The 25,287-nt window shown below is 41.8% G+C and overlaps 3 protein-coding genes across 6 annotated transcripts in view; all 3 read left to right on the top strand.

Annotated features, from left to right (window-relative positions):
* Window positions 1-1,624: 1,624 nt before the first annotated feature.
* Window positions 1,625-8,430, top strand: LOC113019760 (uncharacterized). Its single transcript, XM_026163579.1, has 6 exons — window positions 1,625-1,864; window positions 2,967-3,317; window positions 3,683-4,015; window positions 4,098-4,186; window positions 7,010-7,343; window positions 7,478-8,430. The coding sequence occupies exons 1-6, from the start codon at window positions 1,834-1,836 to the stop codon at window positions 7,567-7,569; spliced, it is 1,230 nt and encodes a 409-aa protein (XP_026019364.1). The 5' UTR covers window positions 1,625-1,833; the 3' UTR covers window positions 7,570-8,430.
* Window positions 8,431-11,881: 3,451 nt separating this feature from the next.
* On the top strand, window positions 11,882-13,579 carry LOC113019691 (nuclear factor 7, ovary-like). Of its 3 annotated transcripts, none has more exons than XM_026163501.1 (2): window positions 11,882-13,266; window positions 13,396-13,465. In XM_026163501.1, exons 1-2 carry the CDS (start codon window positions 11,897-11,899, stop codon window positions 13,463-13,465), a joined length of 1,440 nt encoding a protein of 479 aa, XP_026019286.1. In that variant the 5' UTR covers window positions 11,882-11,896. The 3 variants fall into 3 exon arrangements, with proteins under 3 accessions (XP_026019286.1, XP_026019288.1, XP_026019285.1); XM_026163500.1 differs by lacking the exon at window positions 13,396-13,465 and adding an exon at window positions 13,551-13,579 and having other exon boundaries at window positions 11,897-13,247; XM_026163503.1 differs by lacking the exon at window positions 13,396-13,465 and having other exon boundaries at window positions 11,882-13,308.
* Window positions 13,580-17,078: 3,499 nt separating this feature from the next.
* Window positions 17,079-25,287, top strand: part of LOC113019664 (uncharacterized) — a 30,316-nt gene continuing 22,107 nt past the window's right edge. For both annotated transcript variants that reach the window (XM_026163452.1, XM_026163450.1), the window contains exon 1: window positions 17,079-17,212. In XM_026163452.1, coding sequence (XP_026019237.1) covers window positions 17,176-17,212 — 37 coding nt within the window. In that variant the 5' untranslated portion in view covers window positions 17,079-17,175. The remainder of the gene's footprint in view (window positions 17,213-25,287) is intronic.

Raw genomic sequence — 25,287 nt, 5'->3', positions numbered from 1 at the left:
TTTGGGGCCATGTTTGAATTTTCGTTTGTATTTTATTGATTTATTTGTAATTAAATTATAAGTTATTCAAATTTGACAGCCAAGTTTAACCGATTCATAATTTTCTTCCATGTTTGTTCCTGTTCATGTTTTTGGAAAGCACTTGGTAACAATGGCTTTGAAAATGTTTTCTGAATAAACTTTTTTATTATTATTTACTTTTTATAGTGTTTTTTGTTTAACCGTTAGATTTGTTTTCCCAGTCGGTGTTTTCCTGGATGTTCCCGTCTCACCTTGTTGTTCATCTCTTTGTCCTCGTCTCTGTTATTATCTTCTTGTCTCTGAATTCATTTTGTTTTGATTTTACTTTTGTTTCCTGTCACTATTCATTAAAATCATAAAGAATGAAATCTACAATAAACTGTTCACTGTGTGATAAAAACAACATGATTTTTAAAAAGGCTTTGAATTTAAAATCTTACAAGTTGTTTACAGTAGATGATTAAGAACTTCAATCTCTGTACGTGCTTTTAATGCTCGCTGCCATCTGCTGCCATCAGTGAGCTAAAGACAAACAAGTGTTGCTGCAGAAAAACTATTGTTATTACTTATTTTGGCCAAACAGCAACTTTTTCTCTCTTGTAGTGGCTTTTGTGGTGGCGCAGTGTTTATTTCATGCAGTGGGGTAAACCCAAATCATGAGATGGTAGCTAAGTAAAATGGTTATGAGTAAAAGAACGCATGTATTGCTAATTAATATCAAACGTAATATAATGAGTTACAGATTTCATTATTTTGTGTGAATTTCAGCGCCCCCTGCAGCCCAGGTAAAACACTGGTAAGCCTTCAAAGTTTGTACCCGGGTTAGAGAGATCCCACACAGTTCTTTTTCCTGAACAACCAGGACAAAGTGACAGCCAAGCTTTAAATAAGTGACAAAACACTTCAGTTAAACGCACAGGAGCTTAAAGTGACTTCATTAGATAAAAAAGTGGAATGAATGAATCAGATTCAGATTAAAAACGAATATGATGCGTTTCAGAGTTACTGTTTAAGTTCATGTAAATGTGTATGGGTGCAATAAGTAAAACAGAAACTCATTACAGCAAGTGACAAGTGTCTGGAGAAGCCTCCATCACAGCCAGTGTTACTGTGTCATACAGTAACAAACTGCTTTCTTTCCACATCTGTCTGCACAGTAACGGGACTTCCTCTGCGGTTAATTTATGCTTTCTATTTCGTTTCGCATTATTTTATTTTTAGAGCACGTTACCTGACTGGTTTTGTCCCTGCACTGTTCTGTGTAGCATCTTCAAATGTCCACTAGATGTCACAAAGACACAGTGAACGTGGAACATGCGTGAACCTGTCGTGTGGATTGTGACATGCTCTGAATCCACAGACACGCACAACAACAGGGAAATTACACAAAATGCACTCAAATGATTGAAGAGTTCGTTTTAACCTATGACATAACAGGACTTAACCATCAAAGACGGCAGCAGTGATTGTAAGGAGCGGTTCTGAATCAGGCCTGCATCAGCTGCGTGAGTCGCTGTGTAAACCACACACAGCAGTGCTCAGTCTGTGACTGTGCTGCAACAAACAAAAGTAAAAGTGTTCTTATGCTGTGGCGTTTGGATGGTTGTACGTGCTGAGAAGCAAAACAAATCCTGTTTGTCGTGTTTTTCCTGGAACACACCAGCAGCTGTCAGTAGTTACAGCTGGAGGAAGGCGGGGCGTTTCCCTCACATACAAAACACAAAGTTCCAGGAACAGCAGTGAGGCGTGTGTGGGAGCTCTGCTTCTTCCAGGCTTACCGGACTTTGTGGCTGCTGTGGTTTATAAAGGAGGATGAAGATGTTGCTGTTTCTCCTCCTGAGCGGTAAGAAACTCTCTGAGCTCCGTTTACCTGTTTAACCTGCACTCAGTCACAGCACAGCGCCACAAATTCACTCATTCCCGGAAAACAGCGAGTGTGTGAACGATGTCTGAGAGGCTGAGGACCAACAGACTGCAGGCTTTCAGGTGAAAGTTTCTAGCAAGAGACACTAACTAACCACAGTAGCTATGTGCTACAGTAGCTCAGTGTGCGTGGGCGACGCTGATATGAGACATGAGTGCAGGGCTGATAAGCGTTAAGTCGCATGTGATTATTAACAATGTTTGGAGAAACCGACATGAGGTCAGTGTGTTGCTGTCGGTCATCAGAAAGCAAACACCTCTTTTCTTCCCTGCTCTGCTGTGTGGTTTTCCTGCGATCTAAAACTATTTTACAAATGCGGACAAACCTGAAAAAATACTAATTACACAATATATTAAAAACCTAAATGCATGTGAGGACGCTGTGAGGAACCGTGGAGTCATTTTTGACTAGCACATGTCCTTCAACGCACATATTAAACAAATATGTAAGACTGCTTTCTTCCATTTGCGCAACATCTCTAAAATTAGAAATATCCTGTCTCAGAGTGACGCTGAAAAACTAGTTCATGCGTTTATTACTTCCAGGCTGGACGACTGTAATTCATTATTATCAGGATGTCCAAAAAACTCCCTGAAAAGCCTTCAGCTGATCCAAAATGCTGCAGCAAGAGTGCTGACAGGGACTAGAAAGAGAGAGCATATTTCTCCTGTTTTGGCTTCCCTTCATTGGCTTCCTGTTAAATCCAGAATTGAATTCAAAATCCTGCTCCTCACATACAAGGTCTTAAATAATCAGGCCCCATCTTATCTTAATGACCTTGTAGTACCATATCACCCTATTAGAGCGCTCCGCTCTCGCTCTGCAGGCCTACTTGTTGTTCCTAGAGTATTTAAAAGTAGAATGGGAGGCAGAGCCTTCAGTTTTCAGGCCCCTCTTCTGTGGAACCAGCTTCCAGTTTGGAACATCTGGTTTCTGACTATAATGTCACTTTTCATTTATCTTAAACTCTGGGTCAAACCCACAACATGTATTTGACTTGAGTTTCTTTGTGTGTCCTCAGTTTCCCAGCATGCTCTGGCTGTGGTGGTGGAGGTGAATGAGGGGGAAAGGTCTGTCCTGCTGCCCTGTCTGTTCTCAGGTATTACACCTGAGGACACCACAGTGATGTGGACTTGCAGTGACCTCGATCCCAAATCTGTTCACCTACAAGGAGAAAAAGGAGGAGACGATGTTAGAGGACAAAACCAGCGTTACAGCAGACGCACATCAATGAATCGTTACGCTTTCATCATTAAAGACTTCAGCCTCACTCTGAGGAAACCCACAAAGACTGACAGCGGCAACTACACCTGCTCCATCAGTGCTGGAGGAGAAGAACGGAGACTCAGAGACATCCAGCTGCAGGTCAAAGGTCAGCAACAAGCCCAACACCTGCTGTAATTACAGGTCAATACTCAGTCAGAGGTCAGAGGTCAAACTGATGCAAATTAATTCCCAAAGTCTTGTAAAAATACAGATGAAACCCGCAGCATTATTTAGCACAGATGTAACCTCAGAGGAAACACGAACAACAAAGCAGGAGATGACTGCAGAGAACTGCTGCAGCCTCTGGAAAATGTGACAGACTCATGTCAGCTCGTGTGCAGAGGGCTGTGTTTACCACATACATTTCTGTAAATATGTAAATAAATGACATTCTATGCATCACCCAGCACAAAACACTCAGAGGAATTTTGCTGCTTCTACGCTTTATGTTGTGGTTTCTTGTCCTCTCAGACCAGCAGGTGGAGGTGACGGTGAGGGAAGGGTCACAGTCTGTCATCCTGCCCTGCAACACAACATCTGACCTGCCTGAGGACAGCACAGTGGAGTGGACTCGCTCTGACCTCGGACTCATCACAGTCCATGAGTATTCTAACAGAAATGATGAGCTCATGACTCAGGATGAAGTTTACAGGGACCGAACGAAGATGAATGAAGACCTGCTGAGAACTGGAGACCTCAGTCTGACCCTGAAACACCCCACAGTGAAAGACACGGGACGATACATCTGCACCATCTACAGGGACAAAGACATCCTGACACAGAAAGTAGTGCTGCAGGTCAAAGGTCAGTGCTGTAAGTTGAGGTCAGAGGTCAGTTTTCTAGATACAGGTCACAGGTCAGAAATCTTTTTTATGCTTCTCCACAGAACCATTTCCATCCTGGTCCAAAGTTTTAGTGGGTCTCCTGGTTCTCCTGGTTGTTCTTGGGGTTTCTGGAGGTCTTTTTTTTTCATTTGCGGCAGTATTTCATGTCAGGTGAGTTTCTTCTACTACACTACCCATAATGCCGAGCGTTAGCAGGTGTCTGCTCATTTTTCAAACCTCTTTTCCCCACTCTGCGACACACCTGCCGGGGATCAAACACTGGTTTGTGGCTCTATAAAAAGGAACTCCGTAAACCTTTGACATCTGACAAAAAGTCAGAGCACTCTTGAGACAACCATTCATTTAGTGTTAATGGTGATAACTTCATCAATTTCTTCACAAATACAATTTTAACCATTAGAGAAAGAATTACCCACAAGATCAAGGTGGCACGGAGGGAGGTTAGCCAAGTATCGGAGCTGCAGAAAGGTGCTACAAGAAGGTGCCTAAGAAGTCCAGCAAGCTGTCGATGTCTGAGGCCTTGCAAACTGCCAACCAAATACGCACAGACTTGACCAACTGCCAAAAAATGTAGTCAGATGATAACAAATAGAGAAGGTCCTACCAGTGGCTGGACAAAGCTGGACAGAGGCACTAATCATGGCAGCACAGGAACAAGCTCTGAGCACAAGATCCATAGAGGCTGGGGTCTATCACACCAGGCAAGACCCCAGGTGCAGGCTGTGTAAAGATGCCCCAGAGACAATCCAGCACATAACAGCAGGGTGCAAGATGCTAGCAGGCAAGGCATACATGGAACGCCATAACCAAGTGGCCGGCATAGTGTACAGGAACATCTGTGCCGAGTATAACCTGGAAGTCCCGAGGTCAAAATGGGAGATGCCCCCAAGGGTGGTGGAGAATGACCGAGCTAAGATCCTGTGGGACTTCCAGATACAGACGGACAAAATGGTGGTGGCTAACCAACCGGACATAGTGGTGGTAGACAAACAGAAGAAGACGGCCGTAGTGATCGATGTAGCGGTTCCGAATGACAGCAATATCAGGAAGAAGGAACACGAGAAGCTGGAGAAATACCAAGGGCTCAGAGAAGAGCTCGAGAGGATGTGGAGGGTGAAGGTAACGGTGGTCCCCGTGGTAATCGGAGCACTAGGTGCGGTGACTCCCAAGCTAGGCGAGTGGCTCCAGCAGATCCCGGGAACAACATCGGAGATCTCTGTCCAGAAGAGCGCAGTCCTGGGAACAGCTAAGATACTGCGCAGGACCCTCAAGCTCCCAGGCCTCTGGTAGAGGACCCGAGCTTGAAGGATAAACCGCCCGCAGGGGCGTGCTGGGTGTTTATATATATATATATATATATATATACACACACACACACACACACACACACACACACACACACACACACACACACACACACACATACACAGAGCGCAGGAAGCCCTGCAGTTACAGAGAAACTGTCTGAGTCGCATTGTTGCTGCAGTTTACCTGCAACTGCTGTGAAGAAAAACAGGCTTTAGATTTTGTTGATCCAGTTAAAACAAAGAAAGTATGGATATGTCGATCTTGTTTCATAGGACACCTCTGTGATAATAAGTGCAGTATCATTGTCTTTCAATAACTGCAAATAAAGCTTTTATTCTAAAATAACCAGCTCTGCTGCTGATTGGACATCAAAGGCAACTTCAGGGGAATCAGTCAAACATGTTTTAATTGCAAATATTTAACTTATTCAGTGCAATGCTTATTGTGCTCAGTGCTCTGTTGTTGTTTCAGTCCCCCAGGTGGAGGTGGTGGATTCAGGTGTACAGTCTGTCCAGCTGCCCTGCAAAGCCACAGTTAATCTGCCTGAAGACGCTAAAGTGGAGTGGACGGACAGTTCACACAGGAAGGTTCACATATGGCAGGACAGACCTGGCAACCTTGAAGAACAGTTTGTGTTTTACAAAGATCGAACACAGATGACTAACAACCCGCTGACAACTGGAGACCTCAGTCTGACCCTGACATACCCCACTGACTGGGATGGAAAGACCTACACCTGCACCGTCTACAACGGACAGGGAAACACCCTGATGAAGAAACAGGTGGAGCTTAAAGTTAGAGGTTAGATAATACTTTGTTTTTCACATGTGATGTACATAATATGGACGTTTCACCTTTTTAACACTTAATTTATCGCCATACTTTGTCCTTCTAACTGCTAGATTTCCTCAGTGAGCTAGGAAAGGTAGAGCTTACTGATCAGCAACAGTTTGGAAATCGATCAGCATGAAGCTGAAGGAGAATCTGTCAGAGCACAATCTTAAAGTGAACTCTGAAGTTGATCTGCAGTCATCCCAGCGAGGTTGTACAACAATAATCGAGACAAGGACGCACAACACAAAGAAAGTCTACTTGGAAATCTTTCTTTAGTGAAAAAAGCAAGAGCAAACCAGATTTACACAAACTAAAAGCATCAAAAGTCAACAAAAGGTTCTTGATTGAAAAATTAGAAAATGTGGAAAAGGGACTTACAATATCATTTCCATTACCTTAGTTTCAACTCTGTTTGTGCTTTGTCTTTATTCAGTTGGAGAAGATTCTCAGCAATCCTGCTTTTAATGGTGTAAGCATCAGTTCCACATCTTTAACTTAGAAACATTTTGGGGCTTCAAAAAAAGAGATGTACAACTGATTGTCATCTGCATTGTGTAACAAATAATGTCAAAGTGCCTGAACTCTGGTGAAGAGGGAATGGATATAACAGAAATAGTAAGGGTAAACTGCTTGTCTTGCCTATGGTGTGTCACAAGGTTCAGTAGAGGACCTGTGAATCCACGTAATCATCAGCTGTGAACAACAGAACAAAAAACTGAGACATGGACAGGCAGTAAAGTCCAAGCTTTATTAATCTCATATGAGAGGGAAGAATTACAGTGTCAACTCAAATAGAAATTTTCCCTCACAGCTTATGTTGTTTGTTGTCCTCTCAGTCTGTCAGGTGGAGGTGGAGGAGGGGGCGGAGTCTGTCCAGCTGCCCTTTCAAACTACAAAAGACCTGCCTGCAGATGCTAAAGTGGTGTGGTGGGACATTCATGACAGGAAGGTCCACGTGTTATCAGACCAGGCTGGAGAACAGGACCAGGTTTACAGGGACCGAACAGAGATGAATAACAACCCGCTGAAAGCTGGAGACCTCAGTCTGACCCTGAAACACCCCACAGAGAGAGACAGTGGGACATACAGATGTAAAGTCTACGGGAGAACCAGCAGATACAAAAAAGTGCAGCTCAGAGTCAAAGGTTTGTTTGTTTGTTTGTTTGTTTGTTTGTTTGTTTGTTTGTTTGTTTGTTTGTTTGTTTGTTTGTTTGTTTGTTAGTTAGTTAGTTAGTTAGTTAGTTCGTTCCTGTCTGACTGTCTTGTGTCTCCTCTGCAGGGAGAGTTCAGGTCCAGGATCAAACAGGGGACATCAGGAACAGAAGCAGCTCCATTGATCCGACTCCTCTGATGGCTGATCAATCAGTTTGATCTGTGTGTTCTTTGATTATTGATCAGTGATGTCAGAGTGGAGTCAGTGTGATGTTGTTGTTGTGTGTTTGAGACTTTTAGTGTCCATGAAGGTCTCTGCTGCCGTAGATCCTCTGAACTGTGACAGAGGTCTCACTCTGGAGGAAACTCTCAGCACTTTCCAGCAGCTCCTCCATCATGGAGGACGTTCCCTCACTGTAACAGGTGGAGGAGAGAGGAGAGGGAGCACAGGTGGATCCTCTGAGGGAGAGGAGCGTTTTCAGGCTATGTCCACATGTGCATGGGTATTTTTTGGACTTTCATCCACATGATTAGCGATCCACATGGATCCCTGACAACCAAGGGTTTTTATTTATTTATTTTTTTTACAACTGCTAAGTGAAGATTCTCAGATTCAGAAGATTTTCTGTATTTACATGAGGACAAAGAAACAGATTTTGTCTCGCACCTTCAGAGGTGTGTGTGTCTTTATCTATTTGTTAGATGTCAGTCTGCATCCTGTTATTGTTTGTGGGCTTTTGATTGGCCAACACTTCCTCACAGTTATGGTTATGTTGCCGCCTGGTGCTTCTGCATGCTCTTGGCAGCAGTTGAGTTTATTTATTATTGAGATTTTAAAAAAAATACTTTGAAAATGTGTTTGAAAAGATATCTTGTATCATGTAATATATTAATTTTACTACATGAAAGAAAAACACAAGCGTGCCTTCACTTCAGTTATAAACCCAATCATAGTGTTAAAGTATTAAAGTTGTTTGTCTCAAACTGACCTGTGACCAGCTCCACTCAGTATGAGCTGTTCACTGTTTCTCTTTGCTTATTGGTTGGATCTGCACACAGAGGTCAAGACTGATATTTTTACATTTTGTATTTTTATAATGATAAACTGTGAAATAAAAACTTTGTAAGGTTTCATTTGATCAGTGTTGTTCTTCTTCTGTGGTGTTTCTGATGCTCCTGATGTGTTTGGGGCTGAATGTGGGCTTCAGGAAAGTTCGATTTAAGACTTTTTTTAAACCTCATAACATCACAGAGAATTAAAATTTGGGCATTTTAAAAAAGTTAGATGGAAACTTTGGTATCTATGTCATTGTGTTGATTCTGTCCTGAGGGCATTAAACACCTCTTTGCCTGCAGAAACAAACTGTCTCACACATATGAAGTTGTTTGCACACAGACAAAAACATCTTCCTCCTCTACACCGATTTAACAGGAGAAATTGGATCAGATTAAAACGGTATGTGCTGCCTATAAAAATAAATAACTCTCATTATATTCAGCAGTTACTCTTTTTACTTATAATAAAGAGAAACTAACTGCTTCTGCTTAATAATCCAGAGTTATATTTGCCTTTAATCAAGGGTGAAATGTACCGTGGTACTCCTTTTCCCACTCCACAGGTTATCAGGTATGTTGGAGTTGTCCACCTCAGTATCAGGCTCAGAGCTGCTGAATCCTGTCATAAAGGCCACCTGGTGAATAATTCCTCATATCCTGTATCTGATTGGTCTGTGGGAATGTGTCAATTTTAAAGTTTAAAGATCAGCAAATATCTGAGCTCTCAGTTTTCTCCCTCTCTTTTCACACACGCAGTGTTTCAGATATTTATAAATACAATCTTCTGAATATTAACTTCTGCTAATTAGGCTAAAAGTAAAGTGTGATGAAACTAAGTCTCTTTCATTTTAGTAAAAGAACATCAACAAACTTATCTGATAAGAGGAGGAGTGCAGTTTCCTCATACTTTCCATCCTGTTCATCCACTTTTCTGTTAGCCACGCCCCCACAGGTAAACCAGCAAATCACTGCCTCCGTTCTCACAAACGTCTGATCTGTGGCCGGCCGGACTTCATTCCACAGATGTGCTTTAACAAAGTGTGAAGCTGAACTCTGAGCTGTGACAGTGTGAGCAGTGTGAGAGTGTCAGTAGATGATCAGCAGAGGAAAGTGAAGCTGCTGTGAGCTGATGTCCTGAAGGGCTTTTAAAGAGTCTCTGAGTTTGACAGGAACATGAAGATGTTTGTGGTGTTTGTGATCCTCCTGCACGGTAAGTACACCTTCCTCTCTCTGCTCTCATCATCAGCTTTTCTTTCATCTCTCTCTCTTTAATGTGTTGAAGTGCAGCAGGAGGAGATTTCCATCAAACACTGGATTCTGATTCAGATCAAACAATATGACTGCTGGAAGTTTCAATAACTACGTACTTTATCAAAATCTTTCATAGTTTACCATGTTTCTGTTTTTCTCTTTGTTCATTAAGTTTAGCTCTTTCACATGTTTGGTTACAGTGTTGTACTGTGCAGTTCAAGAGGATGTATTCTCTTTAATAGAACTTTTTCAGCTGTTTTACTTTAATTCCTCTTTAACTTTTCACACATTAGCTTTAATTAGCTTCGTGAGTCATTTCAAATGAAATATACATATGGAAAATAAAATGTGCCCATTAGAAACAATTAGGCACTGATAAGATTCATCTGGTTCAGAGACATCGTTTCTGTGGACACCGGCAGCTGGAGACCTGATGGTTCAACAGTCGATCCTGTTATAGTTTCTTAAAATGTGAAATGTAAATTGTCAGTGGACATCCGTGTGTACTCCATGTGATGAAGAGAAGAGATTTATGTCAGGTCTGAGTGGACCTGAGAGGCAGGATTAGAGGTTTAGTGAAGTCCTATCCGGTTTAACTGAGTGATATGAAGTGATCCACTTCTTACCAGGATCAGGTAAAAAAACAAACAAAAAAACAGTGAATGTCCATCAACCTGCAAACAGTGAGAGCCTCTATGGTTTTTATATAGATTCCACACTGAAAAAATAAAGATAAGAATATTTTTATACAAAATGTAGATTCTTAATAACATCTCCAGAAGTTGATTCTGTTCATCTGGACGTAGCCTTTTGTGGGAGAAACGTTTCATTACTCATCCAAGTGACTTCTTCAGTCTCAGCTGACTGCAGGTTTCCCCAAATCTTATAAAGAGTATGTTTGCATAATGACTGAAACCAGCCTGCTGAAGGAACAATGGGCTGGGAGGTCAGTTCCTTAATCTTAATTATGCAAATTATCATGACCATTAATCAACAACCACTGATCAATGGCCATGAGTACCTTTCACAGAGAGTTGGGGAATGGCTGCAATCACAGCATTGTAAGATGGTGACAGATGTACCCTTAGGCTCCCTCCTCAATTCAGAGATGGTCTTTCCCTTTTCACGTAAATGGCCTCAGTACTGGAGTACTTACAAGGTTTATTTACAGGAAAAAAGCAAGACTGGACTGGAACACCAAGAGAAAAGAAATAAATCTTGAAATCATGAAGCGTACCTTAACACAAGCAGATGTTTGATAATCAGAGAGTTCATTGTGTTTACCAGTTTCCAAAGGACATTCGTGGTCCTCATTTAAGTTAAAGCAGATATTTGTGTTAGAAAAGTCCCTAAAAGACACAAGTCTCAAGCATAGTTTTTTGGCAGTTTTTTCTGGTGTCACATCTTTTTTGGGTTAAATTTAGCTATGACATCAACAACCAAACTGTTGATGATAATCACTTTCTGGTAAGTTTTATGTTCCGAAATCCTCCATTATGTCTAAGATTTGGAAATACAGCAAAATCAAAATCAGGGCTAAAATGAAGAAATCCATCCTAAAATCATCCAGAATGTCTCATCACTCACAGAACTTTAATACTGTACTTATTTGTGACCTGAGGTAAAGGGTGTTTTGACTGGCCCTTACTGAGGTTAGCAGTGTGTTTTACCCAAAATTGGTGAGTCAGGTGCACTGATGATTACTGATGAATAAATTAAATCTTTTAGTTATGTGAGAAATCTGATAGTTTTACTTCAAAGTCTAAATAGATTCTACAAAAGTAATTAAAATTAAGAGTAATGTTGTGACATGTGCAGCTGGAATAGAGGAAAACCTGTTTTATAGCTTTTGAGCTGCTGGCAGGATGAAAGTCTAACTCTGGAATGAAGCACACCTAGGCTACAGGTAAAACAACATTGTTCTCCTCCCCTCACATCACTTACATGCAACAAAACCAGGAAACAAGATGTTTTTCTTCTTCAGTGCAGAGAGACGCACAGACGATCAGACTGAGCTCAGACCAAACTAGCAGCTTCCTCTGAGTGAGTCCAGCTACAGGAGAGAAAAGTGGAAAACTCCAACACTGCTGCTTCAAGCTGCTGACGCTCCACACACTGAATGTGAGTTTGAGCAAAAACACGACTCAAAGCAAGTTTCAGTGAAGGTGGTAGAGGAGGGAGGGGAGCCAGGACTGACTGTACTTCCTGTCTGCTGTTTTCAGCTTCACTCACAGACTCAATGGCTTCCAGATCAGAGGAGGATCTCTGCTGTCCGGTCTGTCAGGAGGTCTTCAGAGATCCTGTTCTTCTGTCATGTAGCCACAGCTTCTGTAAAGACTGTCTGAAGATATGGTGGAGAGAGAGACCAACACACGAGTGTCCAGTTTGTAAGAGAAGATCTTCAAAGAATGATCCACCTTTAAATCTGGCTTTAAAGAACCTGTGTGAGTCGTTCTTACAGGAGAGAGATCAGAGAGCTTCAGAGGCTCTCTGCAGTCTGCACTCTGAGAAACTCAAACTCTTCTGTCTGGACCATCAGCAGCCAGTGTGTCACATCTGCAGAGACTCAGAAAAACACACCAATCACAGATTCAGACCCATCGATGAAGCTGCACAACAACACAAGAAGGAACTTCAGGAAACTCTGGAGCCCTTAAAGAAGAAGTTAAAGGTTTGTGAAGAAGTTCAAGTGAAGTTTGATCAAACAGCAGAACACATTAAGGTCCAGGCCCGACACACAGAGAGGCAGATTAAGGAGCAGTTTAAGAAGCTTCAGCAGTTTCTAGCAGAGGAAGAGGAGGCCAGGCTGGCTGCACTGAGGGAGGAAGAGGAGCAGAAGAGTGGGATGATGGAGGAGAAGATGGAGGCTCTGAGCAGAGAGATAGCAGCTCTTTCAGACACAGTCAGAGCCACAGAGGAGGAGCTGAGAGCTGAAGACGTCTCATTCCTGCACAACTACAAGGCTGCAGTGGAAAGAGTCCAGCGCTGCCCCCTGCTGGATGATCCACAGCTGCCCTCAGGAGCTCTGATAGACCAGGCCAAACACCTGGGCAACCTGACCTTCAACATCTGGAACAACATGAAGGACATGGTCTCCTACACTCCTCTCATTCTGGACCCAAACACTGCTCATCCAAAACTCATCCTGTCTGAAGATCTGACCAGTGTGAGACGAGGAGGAGAGAGGCAGCAGCTTCCTGATAATCCAGAGAGGTTTGATTATTCCTGCTCTGTCCTGGGCTCTGAGGGCTTTAACTCAGGGACTCACAGCTGGGATGTTGAAGTTGGAGACAGTACAGTGTGGGCACTGGGTGTGTTAGCAGAGTCTGTGCAGAGGAAGGGAAGCATGCGGTCTGGATTATGGAGAATATTGTTATATAAAGATAAATACTCAGCACACTCACCATCAGCTCCTGTCACTGCTCTCTCAGTCCAGAAGAAGCTCCAGAGGATCAGAGTGAATCTGGACTGGAACAGAGGAAAGCTGTCGTTCTCTGATCCTGATACTAACACACACATACACACCTTCACACACACTTTCACTCACAGGATGTTTCCATTCATTAACACTGTTGATAAAGTGAAGGTGTGTCCGTTGAAGGTGTCAGTGTCAGTGCAGCAGATGAGTTGAGGATGATGATGTTTCTAATGTTGTTTCCTGTCAGTGAGTTGAAGCTGTTAAACTGCAGCTGTCCTCCTGCTGCCTCGTTGTTCCAAAGCTCTTTGTTTCTCTTTTAGTTTCACTGTTTCTTTCTGTTTCTGCTGTCCACCTTTTCACATGGAAAATCATTTCACTGTTTCTCACTGAATGACTCCCCAAACTAGATTTGAAATTCTATCAAGTTTCTAATCATTACAAGTGATTCATGTTTCTATTTGATGTGTAAATGGAGATGATTTAGTTTGCTGGGATATGGACTGACATGTGTTGAATGGGAGGAGCAGTTTGTTGTTGTCTTCTTGTCTGTTTATGACAACAATAAATATGTTGTTGAAACAATGATTCATGTTTAACTCCATATATGAAATGTTTCTGATCTTTGAATTCTGTTTGATTAAAGACTTTCTTCATGACACAAATGAGATTTCAGTGTATTAATAGAACTAAATAAGCTCAGAGTTGAAAGGCTGGAGTATTATGTACGTGCTTCACTGTCAGGATCTTCAGGGGGATTCAAAGGGAAACATCAAACTGCTGTAATGAGATAAACTAGTTGGGCTGAACACACTTATCTGTAGTTTGTCTCCATCCAGGATCATCAGAATATAATGAACATGTGTGAAGAGCCACAAAATGCTGCTGCCCTCTCAGCATGATGAGCTCCAGCCTTTGTTAGCAGGACAACAGGAAACATGAGACAACTTTCAGAGACAGTAACCAACTGTGGCCACAAGATGGCAGCAGCTGATCTGAGATCCTTTATTGGACAGAAGGACTCTGCTCTGTGACGTCATCAGAGAGACGGCCTTCACTCTGATAGATCTGACGTCATGTCTGCACTGCGATGATGAAAGCTGATAAACACATTGTTATTGATCCATGAAATCACCTCTGTCCTCTCAAGTGTAGCTGTTTACAGAGCTGAAGAAGTCCTTCATCATCAAAACAGACAAACATGTATTTCCTGTATTAAGTGACGTCATCCTCACTCTGACCTCTTACATACATTCTGTTCAGTTTTCCTGCTGTAAGAAATAAACTGTGTGAAAATAGAAATGCAGGGAAACATCCATTAATCACAGCTGAGCCGTTTGTTTCTGACTCACATTCAATGAGGCTTCAGGTGTAAATACCTCAGAAGTGTTTGTGAGTTCAGTAGAAGCAGACCCAGTCGACCATCATGGCCTCCACAGCACTACACAATGCAACAGAAAGGCCTTCATCATCTGCTGAACCACCTCTGAACCACGACGCTCTCCCTGCATCTAAAAGCTGTTAGTCAGGATGAGATGCTGCTGTGATCGCTCACAATTTACCTGTGAGACCTTTGTAAATATTGTCTTTGTTTCTGGAGGAAACACCTTTAGTCTGTTTGTATTTGGAGTGCAGATCTGGGCGTCCATCACTTTAACCTGCACACGTTTAGTTATTGAGTGTAGTTGATGTTTGGCAGCATTTTATAAGTGACAGTTCATGAACGGTGAAGGAACAGAGGACGCCTGACCATCCTACCTGTGTCAGTAAGAAGACTTTCATCACAACTTCACAACTTAACACAACTGAAACCTGAATTCAGTGTTGCATAGTTTACTAACAGTGTGTGCTGACACTGAAGTTAGCAGTTTGTTTCCTAAGAGCTGCTGGGACAAACCACAGTGAGCGGCTACAGAGTTTAGTTAAGGTGGTTCTAACATGTGACCTGTTGAATTATTTACAGGGATTTATTTTTCATTTAAAGCATCATTTGGGAAATTTTTATGAAGTTTACTTCTTTTATGTTCTTTGTGTAACGTTTAATGTAATTTCCAACAAGCAGACCTGTGATCACTTTGACTCAGTATGATGGATTGTTTGGATTTGTCTTTGTTTCTCTGGCTTTTCTTGTGTGTCTTTGTATGTTGGATAGAGTCATGTGACCTGCCCATGGACGACACATGGAAATGAGCAGTTTAGCTCAAATCTGGCAGGTTTCCATCTTCTACTGTTTCATATTGATTTTATTGAAATGAGCCATCCTGTAAATAAGTGAAAATAAAAACAACTGGCTAACTTTTAGTCTGATCCAGTTTTTTTCTTCTTGAGTGAGTGTTTACATCTCAAAACGCTCGCTCACAGCTTTTCATCATCCTGTTTCAATGAATAAAACAGGGGTGAGGTCACTTCCTTTGGGTGGAGTCAGCTGCTGGTCACCTTGAAACAAACACACAGCTGTTCCACTTGTCAGCTAATCAGCTTGTAGCATATGCACAGTTTACAGAACCCCTTTTCTGTCAATTTAATTAATTAACCTGCTAAGCAGATAGCATATGATATGAATACCACTGTACTTTCAAAATATAGAAAGTGATTTGTAGAGGGACAAGCAAAATTTACTCTTTTAAACTCTGCCAAATTAAAAAAAAAAAGACTAGTTTGTTTGTTTTTTAAAGTACAAGCTTACTGGTCAGAGCTAAAGTCCTACACAAAACTTTTTGCTTTGTCTTAATTTGAGGCTAAAAGCTGATTATCTGAGCACCAAAGATTTGTTTCTAAACCTCAAAGTAGATGTAACATGTCATCAAGGTTAAAGAGTTTTAGGGGGAAGAAAACTATTAGAACCACAACGCAGAGCGACTTTCCTTTTATTGAGTGGTTTTCTTTTTTAAACACTTGTATTAAGAGAAAATGCAGCTTCTGTTGCGACGTGTGAACATCTTTCTGTGTGCAGTTTAACCTCTCCACTACTGCAGACCTGTGCAGTCTTTTTTTGTTTCTCTCATTTTACGGATACAGTTTGTTTTTTTTAAATAGAGCTAATCTCAACATCGCCATCACACATTCAGACTGTTTGACTTTCATTTAGAACTCATCACTTCCTGTTTTTCTAGGATTCTTTGTCCTGGGCTCAGAAAGAACAGCCTTCATTATTTTGACCATTTAGCGAGACCAACAGCAGCATCACAAGTCCTTCATTCCTTTTTTAATGTCTTTATTTGAAGTTTACTGATGTGTTTATTCTTTCTGGCTGTGTTTTTTTCCTTTGTTTAAGAAAAATAGAATTGAATTAATAATCTTCATAACTTCTTTTCAGATGTAGTCTGAAACACTTTCAGTTTGTTGAAAATTGATGGATCCTTAATGAATGGGCCTCAGAGCCGCCCTCAGTGTCTAATGTGGACACAAAGTTTCAGGTTAAATGCACAAATGAGGTAAGTCCTGTATTCATCCTCGTCCTCTGCTTCTGTTATTATTCATCCAGTCTGGCTGCAGACCTTAGGTTTAGTAGTGCAAAGGATAAACATCCTAAAGGTCAAAGTTCGGTTCATTTTATTGATAAAGAGATAAGAGTGTGTTTTACAGGAGAATGTGACATGTCATAAAAGTTGGTGGCAGCAGCTGAACTCACAGTGTTAGTCCTGTAAAACACTCATATACAGTATTATTATTATGAGTATTTATTGTATGGACTCTAACTGTAAACTCAGTGAAGGGAAAATATTTTAGCTCAAACACCAAAATTCATTCAAATTAGATTTTTCCTCCACACGATTCAGATTTTATTGCTGGCTTCTTCATAAAGTTGGATCTGACTTCAGTGTAAATGACCTTTGTCTGATGTCTCTTATTTAATGAGCTTGTTTCTCCTGCTTTTCCTCACTTTCCTCACAGTCTGCCCCGATCTGATCGAGGTTAAAGTTTCTGTTGGAATGATCTGAGCAACAGACGTCCTCCCTCACTGAAGTGTGAAACTTTGTGTGGTTCACAGTGTCAGTGTGAGCAGTGTGAGAGTGTCAGTAGATGATCAGCAGAGGAAAGTGAAGCTGCTGTGAGCTGATGTCCTGAAGGGCTTTTAAAGAGTCTCTGAGTTTGACAGGAACATGAAGATGTTTGTGGTGTTTGTGATCCTCCTGCACGGTAAGTACACCTTCCTCTCTCTGCTCTCATCATCAGCTTTTCTTTCATCTCTCTCTCTTTAATGTGTTGAAGTGCAGCAGGAGGAGATTTCCATCAAACACTGGATTCTGATTCAGATCAAACTAACGATCCAAAGCAGCAACTTTCAAATCTCTGGATTCTTCTTGGTGGCTTTCAGATGAGCTCATGTTACAACTGGTTTTCCAGTCAAAGCACACAGATCAGAATACACAGCACTTGGACTCTCGCACACTCTTGTTGGTAGCTGTTTCATTCAGCCTGATCTGTATATATAAACTTTGTCAAACACCTGTGATATAGTTATTTCTAATCATCCCTGTAAAAAGAACTGTTGGCCCACTCTGCTGTACAACATTGCTTCAGTTCATTGAGGTTTTTGGACATTTGTTTATGCAAAGCTCTCTCTTAGTTCCACCACAGCATTTCAGTTGGGTTATGATCTGGACTTTGACTGACCCATTGCAAAATCTTGATTCTTTTCTCCTTCAGAGATTCAGACATGTAGATTTGCTGGTGCGCTTCCTCCAAAGGACATTGTTCCAGAAGTCATGTGACCTGTACTGCCACGTTTAGAAAAGAAGCTTTGTCCTCGTAGACTTCTGCAAACTGTGTTTATTTGTAATGCAATTTAAGTGGCAGTTGTTTGGTTTGCTTGTGTTTGTATTTGTGCCAGGACCACCTGTACATTTCACTAATAATGTTTTGTGCATGAATTGCACATCAGCTTTAAGGGTTTCTGTGCAGCAGCTGTTACAGCTGAACTGTTTGATCATTACTTTTGACCTTTTCAGCTGTTTTATTACACATTTCTGATTCAACAGGATATTTATTTTTTTATTTTTTCTCCTTGCACAGTGGTCATCTGAGTGGCATCTCAGACTTCAGAGCTCAGAGTGAACGTTGAACGTCGCTTCACTCAGACATTTACATCAAAAACTGTTAAACAAACCAGGAGAGAGAGAAACCGAATCTTTTCACACTAAATTTTTATTCTCTGCTTAACATTTTGTTGATCAGGAGAAGCAGGATTAGGATCTTGGGCAGAGTTTAACCCTCCGTTGTGCGTTATGTGAAGGAGCTCCACTTGTTTCTGTGGTAAATTAAGCTGCAGACCTTCAGATTTTCCAACATTGGCTTCGTAGGTTAGTTTTCATGAACCCTGTTCATTTTTGTGGTTGGTCATATGCTGCCATCATTACACCAACACTGCATCAAAAGTCTGGTCCCTTTCAAAGGTCCCTCAGGTCCCGCTTACATGGATAGACTGAGTGTAGAAGTTGCAGATAAGGTAACCTGCATTCCAGCACGTGGATGCTGACACAAACTCAAAGCATGCTGTTAATTTGTCTTTCTGCTTGTGTGTCCTTACAGTTTCCCAGCATGCCCTGGCTGTGGTGGTGGAGGTGTATGAGGAGGCAAAGTCTGTTCTGCTGCCCTGTCAGTACTCTGGTATTATTCCTGAGAAAAATCCCACAGTGATGTGGACTCGCAGTGATCTCAGTCCCACGTTTGTCCACCTGCGACGAGAAGAAGGTGATGATCTCAAAAAGCAGAACCTCCGCTACAGCGGGCGCACATCAATGAGGCCTGATGCTCTGGAGACTTCAGACTTCAGCCTCACTCTGAGAAAACCAGACCTGATTGACAGCGGCGTCTACACCTGCTCCATCAGTGATGGGAAAGAAGAAACGGGACAGAGAGATGTGCAGCTAAAGGTCAAAGGTCAGCAACTGATTATTTAAAAAACAACTGCTTACCACATTTATGAGAAAATACAGGGATTTAATACAGTTATTATTAAAAAAAGAATTTCACACTGTACTGAATGAATTAGCTTTTCTGGTTTACGTTATTTTCACTCATTAAAAGGTATAAAATATCAACTGCACAAAAATATACTGCTTTAATGCATCATGTTACTTTCTCATATTATTTGTGGTTTGGCCACTGAATTGATTTAGATTTTGCTTTGCTTTGTTTTGGTGGGGTTGTTGTTTTTTGCTTTTTATTTCTTTTCCAAACACCTGATAATAACCTACACTCTTAGAGAGCTAAAAGCATTTACATTGCACATCATGCATCCATCCTTGGAAAGCACAGCTGGTTGGTTATTATCATGTTGTGGTCTGTTTATACTGTAGGTGAACTGCTTTCCATCAAACACCAGGATTTGGTACTGGAAGACCTCCAACTGAATAAAATACATATGCTTTCATTAATTTTGAATACTTATCAGCAGATTTAACCACAAAAACAGGGGGCAAAATATTTTGTGTATGAATTGCCATTTCTTCTTTTCACCTCGAGATGGTCCAGGACACCCAGGCTCAGGCGACCGAGGACCCTCAGGATTGGGTTTAGACAGATCGGTACCCTCATTTGGTCATGCTGTCTCCTCTGACAAGCAGGGCTTGCAAGCAGAGACTTGGGCAGGGCAAGACCAAAAAAAGTTTTTGTGTTGACCAGGGCAAAAGCTGACACCAGGGACCCAGCGTCAGCAGACAAAATCTGTTACTAGCTTGGACCTAGATGCACCTGATTCTCAGGTTACACAAGTTTCTCAGGGATCTCTGATTGCTCCTGCTGGGGCTACACAGGGCTCATATCCTGTTTCTGTTCCTCACCCTGAGCACCTGCTGATGTTAGCACAGGCAGGGCCCACCTGTAGCCTTGGGCTGTCTATGAAAGAAGCTGGTGAATTGGTGCAAGGGTGCGGAAGGAGACAGAGGGCAGCCTGGCTATTGGTCTGGTGATAGGGTGGCTGGCCACAGGTTAAGCCAGCCCACCCTCTTTACCAGAGACTAAAGTGGAGATGGGGCACAGTTGTAAGGATGTGGAGCCAGCGATGACAGGTGAGGTGTGTCTAGATGGTGGGTGGAAGCTGGGATTACAGTCTCTGGAGCTGGGTTTCCATAATAATCCCCTCATGGCAGAAAGTTTCACATATAAAACAATGATGTGCACTTAAAACTTCAGTCCTGAAGTTTTTCAGAAATCTTGAAAAATATTTTTGTGGCCCCCATAAATATTCACCCCTATGGAAAAATTCTGGAGGTTCCCCTGTCCTTAGCGCGTGCCTCTAAGATCTGTTACAAACAAACTGCATATTACAATCGGCTCTCAAACCTGGTCAGCAATTCATTTTGATTTGATCAAAAATAATTTCAAACAACTTCAATACCAATTAAATTAAATGGTACTAGTCTTACAGAGTAAGCTGGTGAGTAACATATTTCCAAGAAGTACAGTAACCTAAGCAGAAAGTTAGCGGCCATCCAGGTCTTTATGTCTTTTAGACATTCCTGCAGTTTTTCTAATTGGTGTGTGTTATCTGGCTTCATAGAGCTGGGTGTCATCTGCATAGCCGTGAAAATGTATGCTATGTCTTCTGATGAAACTGTCTAAGGGAAGCATGTGTTAATAGAACTGGTCCTGGGACTGAACCCTGTGAAACTTTGCATGAACAAATGAGTGACTATTAGATAGATATGATTCAAATATGATTAATAAATGGTAGGACATCCTTGAGCACTCTTGCAGAAATTGTGTCTAAAGACACGTTGATGGTTTTGAGGAAGTAATTAAAGATATATTGGAGGAAAAGAGTCTAAATAAATATCTCCCCCTGACTATAGTTCTTCTGATCTGGAGGAGATTAGTGCCTTGTTCAGCTCCTTCTTCCAAACCATCTTGAAGTGTCGCAGAGCAGAATGGAGGTGGAAAAAGGACACTTGTCTGTTTCAAAACCTCCCCTGATATGTGTAATGCAGTTTCGATTGATGAGGTTGCCACCACAAAGGCTCCCAGTTGATCTTGTGTTTTTCATCCATCTGCCTCAGCCAGTTGTTCAACTGTTTTGAACCAGTTTAAGCAAGTGACTCTGGGATTCATACAGGATGTGGTTCATCACATTAAGCCCTCAGGTTTCCCTCAAGATGCTGCTGCTCCTTGATTTTAATAAACAGGTTTTTCCTAGTATAGGTCAGTTACTGTTGGCCATCATGAATACCAGTTTGTCTTTTGGTGTGGTTCCTGCAAACTTTAAACATTCATCAGTGCAACCTTTATTTAAGAAACCTGATATTGATCAAATTATGTTAGCTAATTTTATGCCTATCACTAAGCTGCCTGTCCTTTGAAAATTTTTAGAAACAATTGTTTGTACTCGTTTGAAGTCTTATTTGGAAAAGCATGATAGCCTGGACGTTTTGCAATTCAGATAGTTTTGTTTTCTTGTCCTCTCAGACCAGCAGGTGGAGATAAAAGTGGAGGAAGGCTCAGAGTCTGTCATCCTGCCCTGCCAAACAAGACCTGGCGTACCTGGTGACACCTCAGTGGAGTGGACTCGCTCTGATCGAGAACTCATGACGGTCCATGTGTATCCAAACAGAAGTGAGAACCTTAAGAAACAGGACGACCTTTACTGTGGTTGCACAAAGATGAGTGAAGACCTGCTGAGAACTGGAGACCTCAGTCTGACCCTGAAATACCCCACAGAGAGAGACAGTGGAGGATACATCTGCACCATCTACAGGGACAAAGACATCCTGAGACAGAAAGTAGTGCTGCAGGTCAAAGGTCAGTGATGCATAAATAAGTCAAAGGCCTTAGGTGTAGATGCAGGTCAGAGATCAAAGGTTATGTTGTTATTTTTTTTCCTTATGTTTCTCAACAGAACCATTTCCATCTTGGGCCATAGCTTCCATGGTTCTCTTGGTTCTCCTGGTTCTTCTTGTTTCTGGAGGTCTTTTATTTAATTTCCGATACTATTTTAAGTCAGGTGAGTGTCTCCTACTACACTACCCATAATGCCGTTGCTTAGCAGGTGTCCTCTGGTGGCTCCTTGACTGTGGCTCACACAAACTTGTTCCAGAAGCTGAAAGAGTTGAGAGTTATATGAGACACATGAGATCTTCATGGTTTATGTGCTGATGTGTGTGAGACATGGCCGACTGTGGAGGCTCAGTCTGTCTGTTCTTCTTCATCCAACATGTCTGCAGCACTTTACAGGACGCTGCAGACTAGTTACCAAAGAACGAGTCAGGAACACATCAGGAACAAACTGAGACACAATCTGACTGAGTCTAGAAGACAAGGAGGGACAGGGAGGTCATGTGACCATCACAGCTGCTGCTGATGTCATCATGTTGTCCTTTGTTGTCCTTTCAGTCCCCCGGGTGGTGGAAGTGGTTTCAGGGCAGGAGTCTGTCCAGTTGCCCTGCAAAGCCAAAGTTCACCTGCTTGAAGACACTAAAGTGGAGTGGATAGACAGTGATAATGACAAGGTCCACGTGTATCAGAACGGCACTGACCACCACAATGAGCAGGACCAGGTTTACAGAGACCGAACGAAGATGAAAGAAGGTCTGCTGAAAACTGGAGACCTCAGTCTGACTCTGAAATACCCCACGGAGAGAGACACAAAGACATACACCTGCACTGTCTACAGCACTAAGGGAAATGTTCTGATGAAAAAACAAGTGGTGCTTCAGGTCAAAGGTCAGTACAGCCTCAATAATAGAAATGTGGTTAGTTCATTTATGGACCCTTCAAGTAGAATGTACATGAACTGCTGAGGTTTTTAGGGCAAAAGTATTCATATACTGTGCTTTGCATACAGTATATCTAGAGGTACCCCTAGTTTCTTTATATTTTGCTGCCAATGAGCCAAAGTTTCTTCTAATTTTATAATTTCATAAAATGGTCTTGAGCAATAGTTCTCCGGGTTTTCTGAAGTTCTTTCAATGTTTTACTTTGGGCACTGGCTGCTTTTTCACCCATTTTCATTCACACAAATACAAATTGAATATTTAAATAGAACTTTGCATTTAAAAGATCAATTTTAGTACTTAGACTGGTCTTTGTACATTATAAACTACAAAACAGAATTAAACACAGTATTTGAGTTTCTGCCAAGGGTGCAATTGCAGTACTACAATTGCTTACAAGAATAGGCACATTCATGTTCTCTACTTGCGCTTTTTTGTGTTTTAAATGATGAACACAAATGCATCAGGGACTTCAGTTCAAACCTGGTCCACAGATAGCTGTCTGTTCACTGTTTTTGTCAGTCATCATTCTTTTAGTTTAATTCAATTCAGTTTTTTTATACAGCATCAAATCACAACAACACTGACCTCAAGGTGATTTACATATAAAGGTAAAGACTAACGATTAAATACCGATTGGTAGATAGACACATAGTGAGTGAAAAAAGGTCAGTGAAGAAGAAAAACTCAATGCATCATGGGAATCTCCGGCAGCCTACGTCTATTGCTGCATAACTAAGGGAGGATTCAGGGTCACCTGGTCCAGCCCTAACTATATGCTTTAGCAAAAAGGAAAGTTTGAAGCCTAATCTTAAAAGTAGAGATAGTGTCTGTCTCCCGAATCCAAACTGGAAGCTGGTTCCACAGAAGAGGGGCCTGAAAACTGAATGCACCTCCCATTCTACTTTTAAATACTCTAGGAACAACAAGTAGGCCTGCAGAGCGAGAGCGAAGTGCTCTAATAGGGTGATATGGTACTACAAGGTCATTAAGATAAGATGGGGCCTGATTATTTAAGACCTTGTATGTGAGGACTACTTCTCAGGCTTTTCAGAGAGTTTTTAGGACAACCTCTGTCTGCATAACAATGAAAATGTGCCCTGTAGTGACACTGTCTAAGGGAAGCATCTACATTGTGTTGGTCCTAGAACGGAACCCTGTGGAACTCCATAATTAACCTAAGTGTGTGAAGAGGACTCTTGTATCTAACAATCAGCTGCAGTTGAAGCAGCAGCATTGTGAGAAACAACGTTTCTGAGGAACTCTTCAGAAATGAAAGCACAATATGGACCCACTTCAACACCTCTCTTTATGTTTGATTGGAGTGTTTGATGTTATATTTGTTCATTAATTTTGCTGGAGACCTCCCTGCTGGGATGTCCAAATACATTAATTTATCTAAAGAAAATGTGATCACTACCTTTGCTGTCTGTACAGCTCATGATGTGCTTTGTTGTTGCTCTTAGTGCCAGAGGTGGAGGTGGATTCAGGTGAGGACTCTGTCCAGCTGCCCTGCCAAACCACAGTTCACTCACTGAAAGAAGCCAGAGTGGAGTGGACGGACAAAGAGAACAGGAATGTCAACGTGTATCACAACACCTCTGACCTGCTTGCATTACAGCATCGTTTTTTTCAGAAACCGAACAAAGATTAATGATGGCCTATTGAAAACTGGAGACCTCAGTCTAACCCTGAAATACCCCACAGACTGGGACAGAGGAATCTACACCTGTACTGTCTACAACAGGTATAGAAAGATCCGGATGAAGAAACAAGTGGAGCTGAAAGTCAGAGGTCAGTGCTGATTGACTGGTTTGAAAAACTCTCCATCTGATCATCAGCAGTTTTGAGTGGGATTAATTTGCATTCATTGAACATCGTTTTCGAGTCAACTGCATCAAACTTTGATTCCAGCCAAAATCAGTGATGCTGAAAGGGAATACATGAGGCTGTACAGCTTCTTTAGAAATGAGAGATGAGCTGAGTCGATCCCAAGGATTCAGTAATGTTGCAGCAGAAACAAAAACATTTTGATTTGATGAAGGTTTCTGTGGCTTCATGTTGCAGATGTGTGTGAAAATCTGATCTGTAAAATACAATTAAGATTCATTGGCAGAGAGGATTGTTCTGGACAGAAACAAGATCATGACAGAGGGCATGTTTGATTTAAACTCCTCTTCAATGATACATTTTAAATCCCCCCAAAAAACAGCAGACAGCAGCTCTACAATGACAGGAGACATTACAGACACTGATCACCTCAAACGTCTTTAAAACCTGCTTTGACTTTCTACATTTCTGTCCTGTTACCTTCTGCTCTGATCTTCTTCTGTCCTCCAGCTTTCTCTGCAACTCTGAAACCTGCTGCTGTCTGTCATGTTGTGTTTGTTGTCCTCTCAGTCTGTCAGGTGGAGGTGGAGGTGGAGGAGGGGGTGGAGTCTGTCCAGCTGCCCTTTATAAATACAGAAAACCTGCCTGAAGATGCTAAAGTAGAGTGGAGACACT

Source organism: Astatotilapia calliptera, chromosome 3, assembly GCF_900246225.1.
Source record: "Astatotilapia calliptera chromosome 3, fAstCal1.2, whole genome shotgun sequence".
Lineage (NCBI taxonomy): Eukaryota > Metazoa > Chordata > Actinopteri > Cichliformes > Cichlidae > Astatotilapia > Astatotilapia calliptera.
The sequence above is the reverse complement of the archived record's forward strand: the minus strand, read 5'-3'. Positions and strand labels throughout refer to the sequence as shown.

Excerpts from the sequence above, each read along its gene's own strand:
- LOC113019760 (XM_026163579.1), top strand. The coding sequence starts at position 1,834 with ATGAAGATGTTGCTGTTTCTCCTCCTGAGCG. Across the intron at positions 3,318-3,682 it reads CATCCAGCTGCAGGTCAAAG|ACCAGCAGGTGGAGGTGACG; the intron begins GTCAGCAACAAG and ends TTGTCCTCTCAG. Across the intron at positions 7,344-7,477 it reads AGTGCAGCTCAGAGTCAAAG|GGAGAGTTCAGGTCCAGGAT; the intron begins GTTTGTTTGTTT and ends TCTCCTCTGCAG.
- LOC113019691 (XM_026163501.1), top strand. The coding sequence starts at position 11,897 with ATGGCTTCCAGATCAGAGGAGGATCTCTGCTGTCCGGTCTGTCAGGAG. Across the intron at positions 13,267-13,395 it reads TGTCCGTTGAAGGTGTCAGT|TTTCACTGTTTCTTTCTGTT; the intron begins GTCAGTGCAGCA and ends TTTCTCTTTTAG.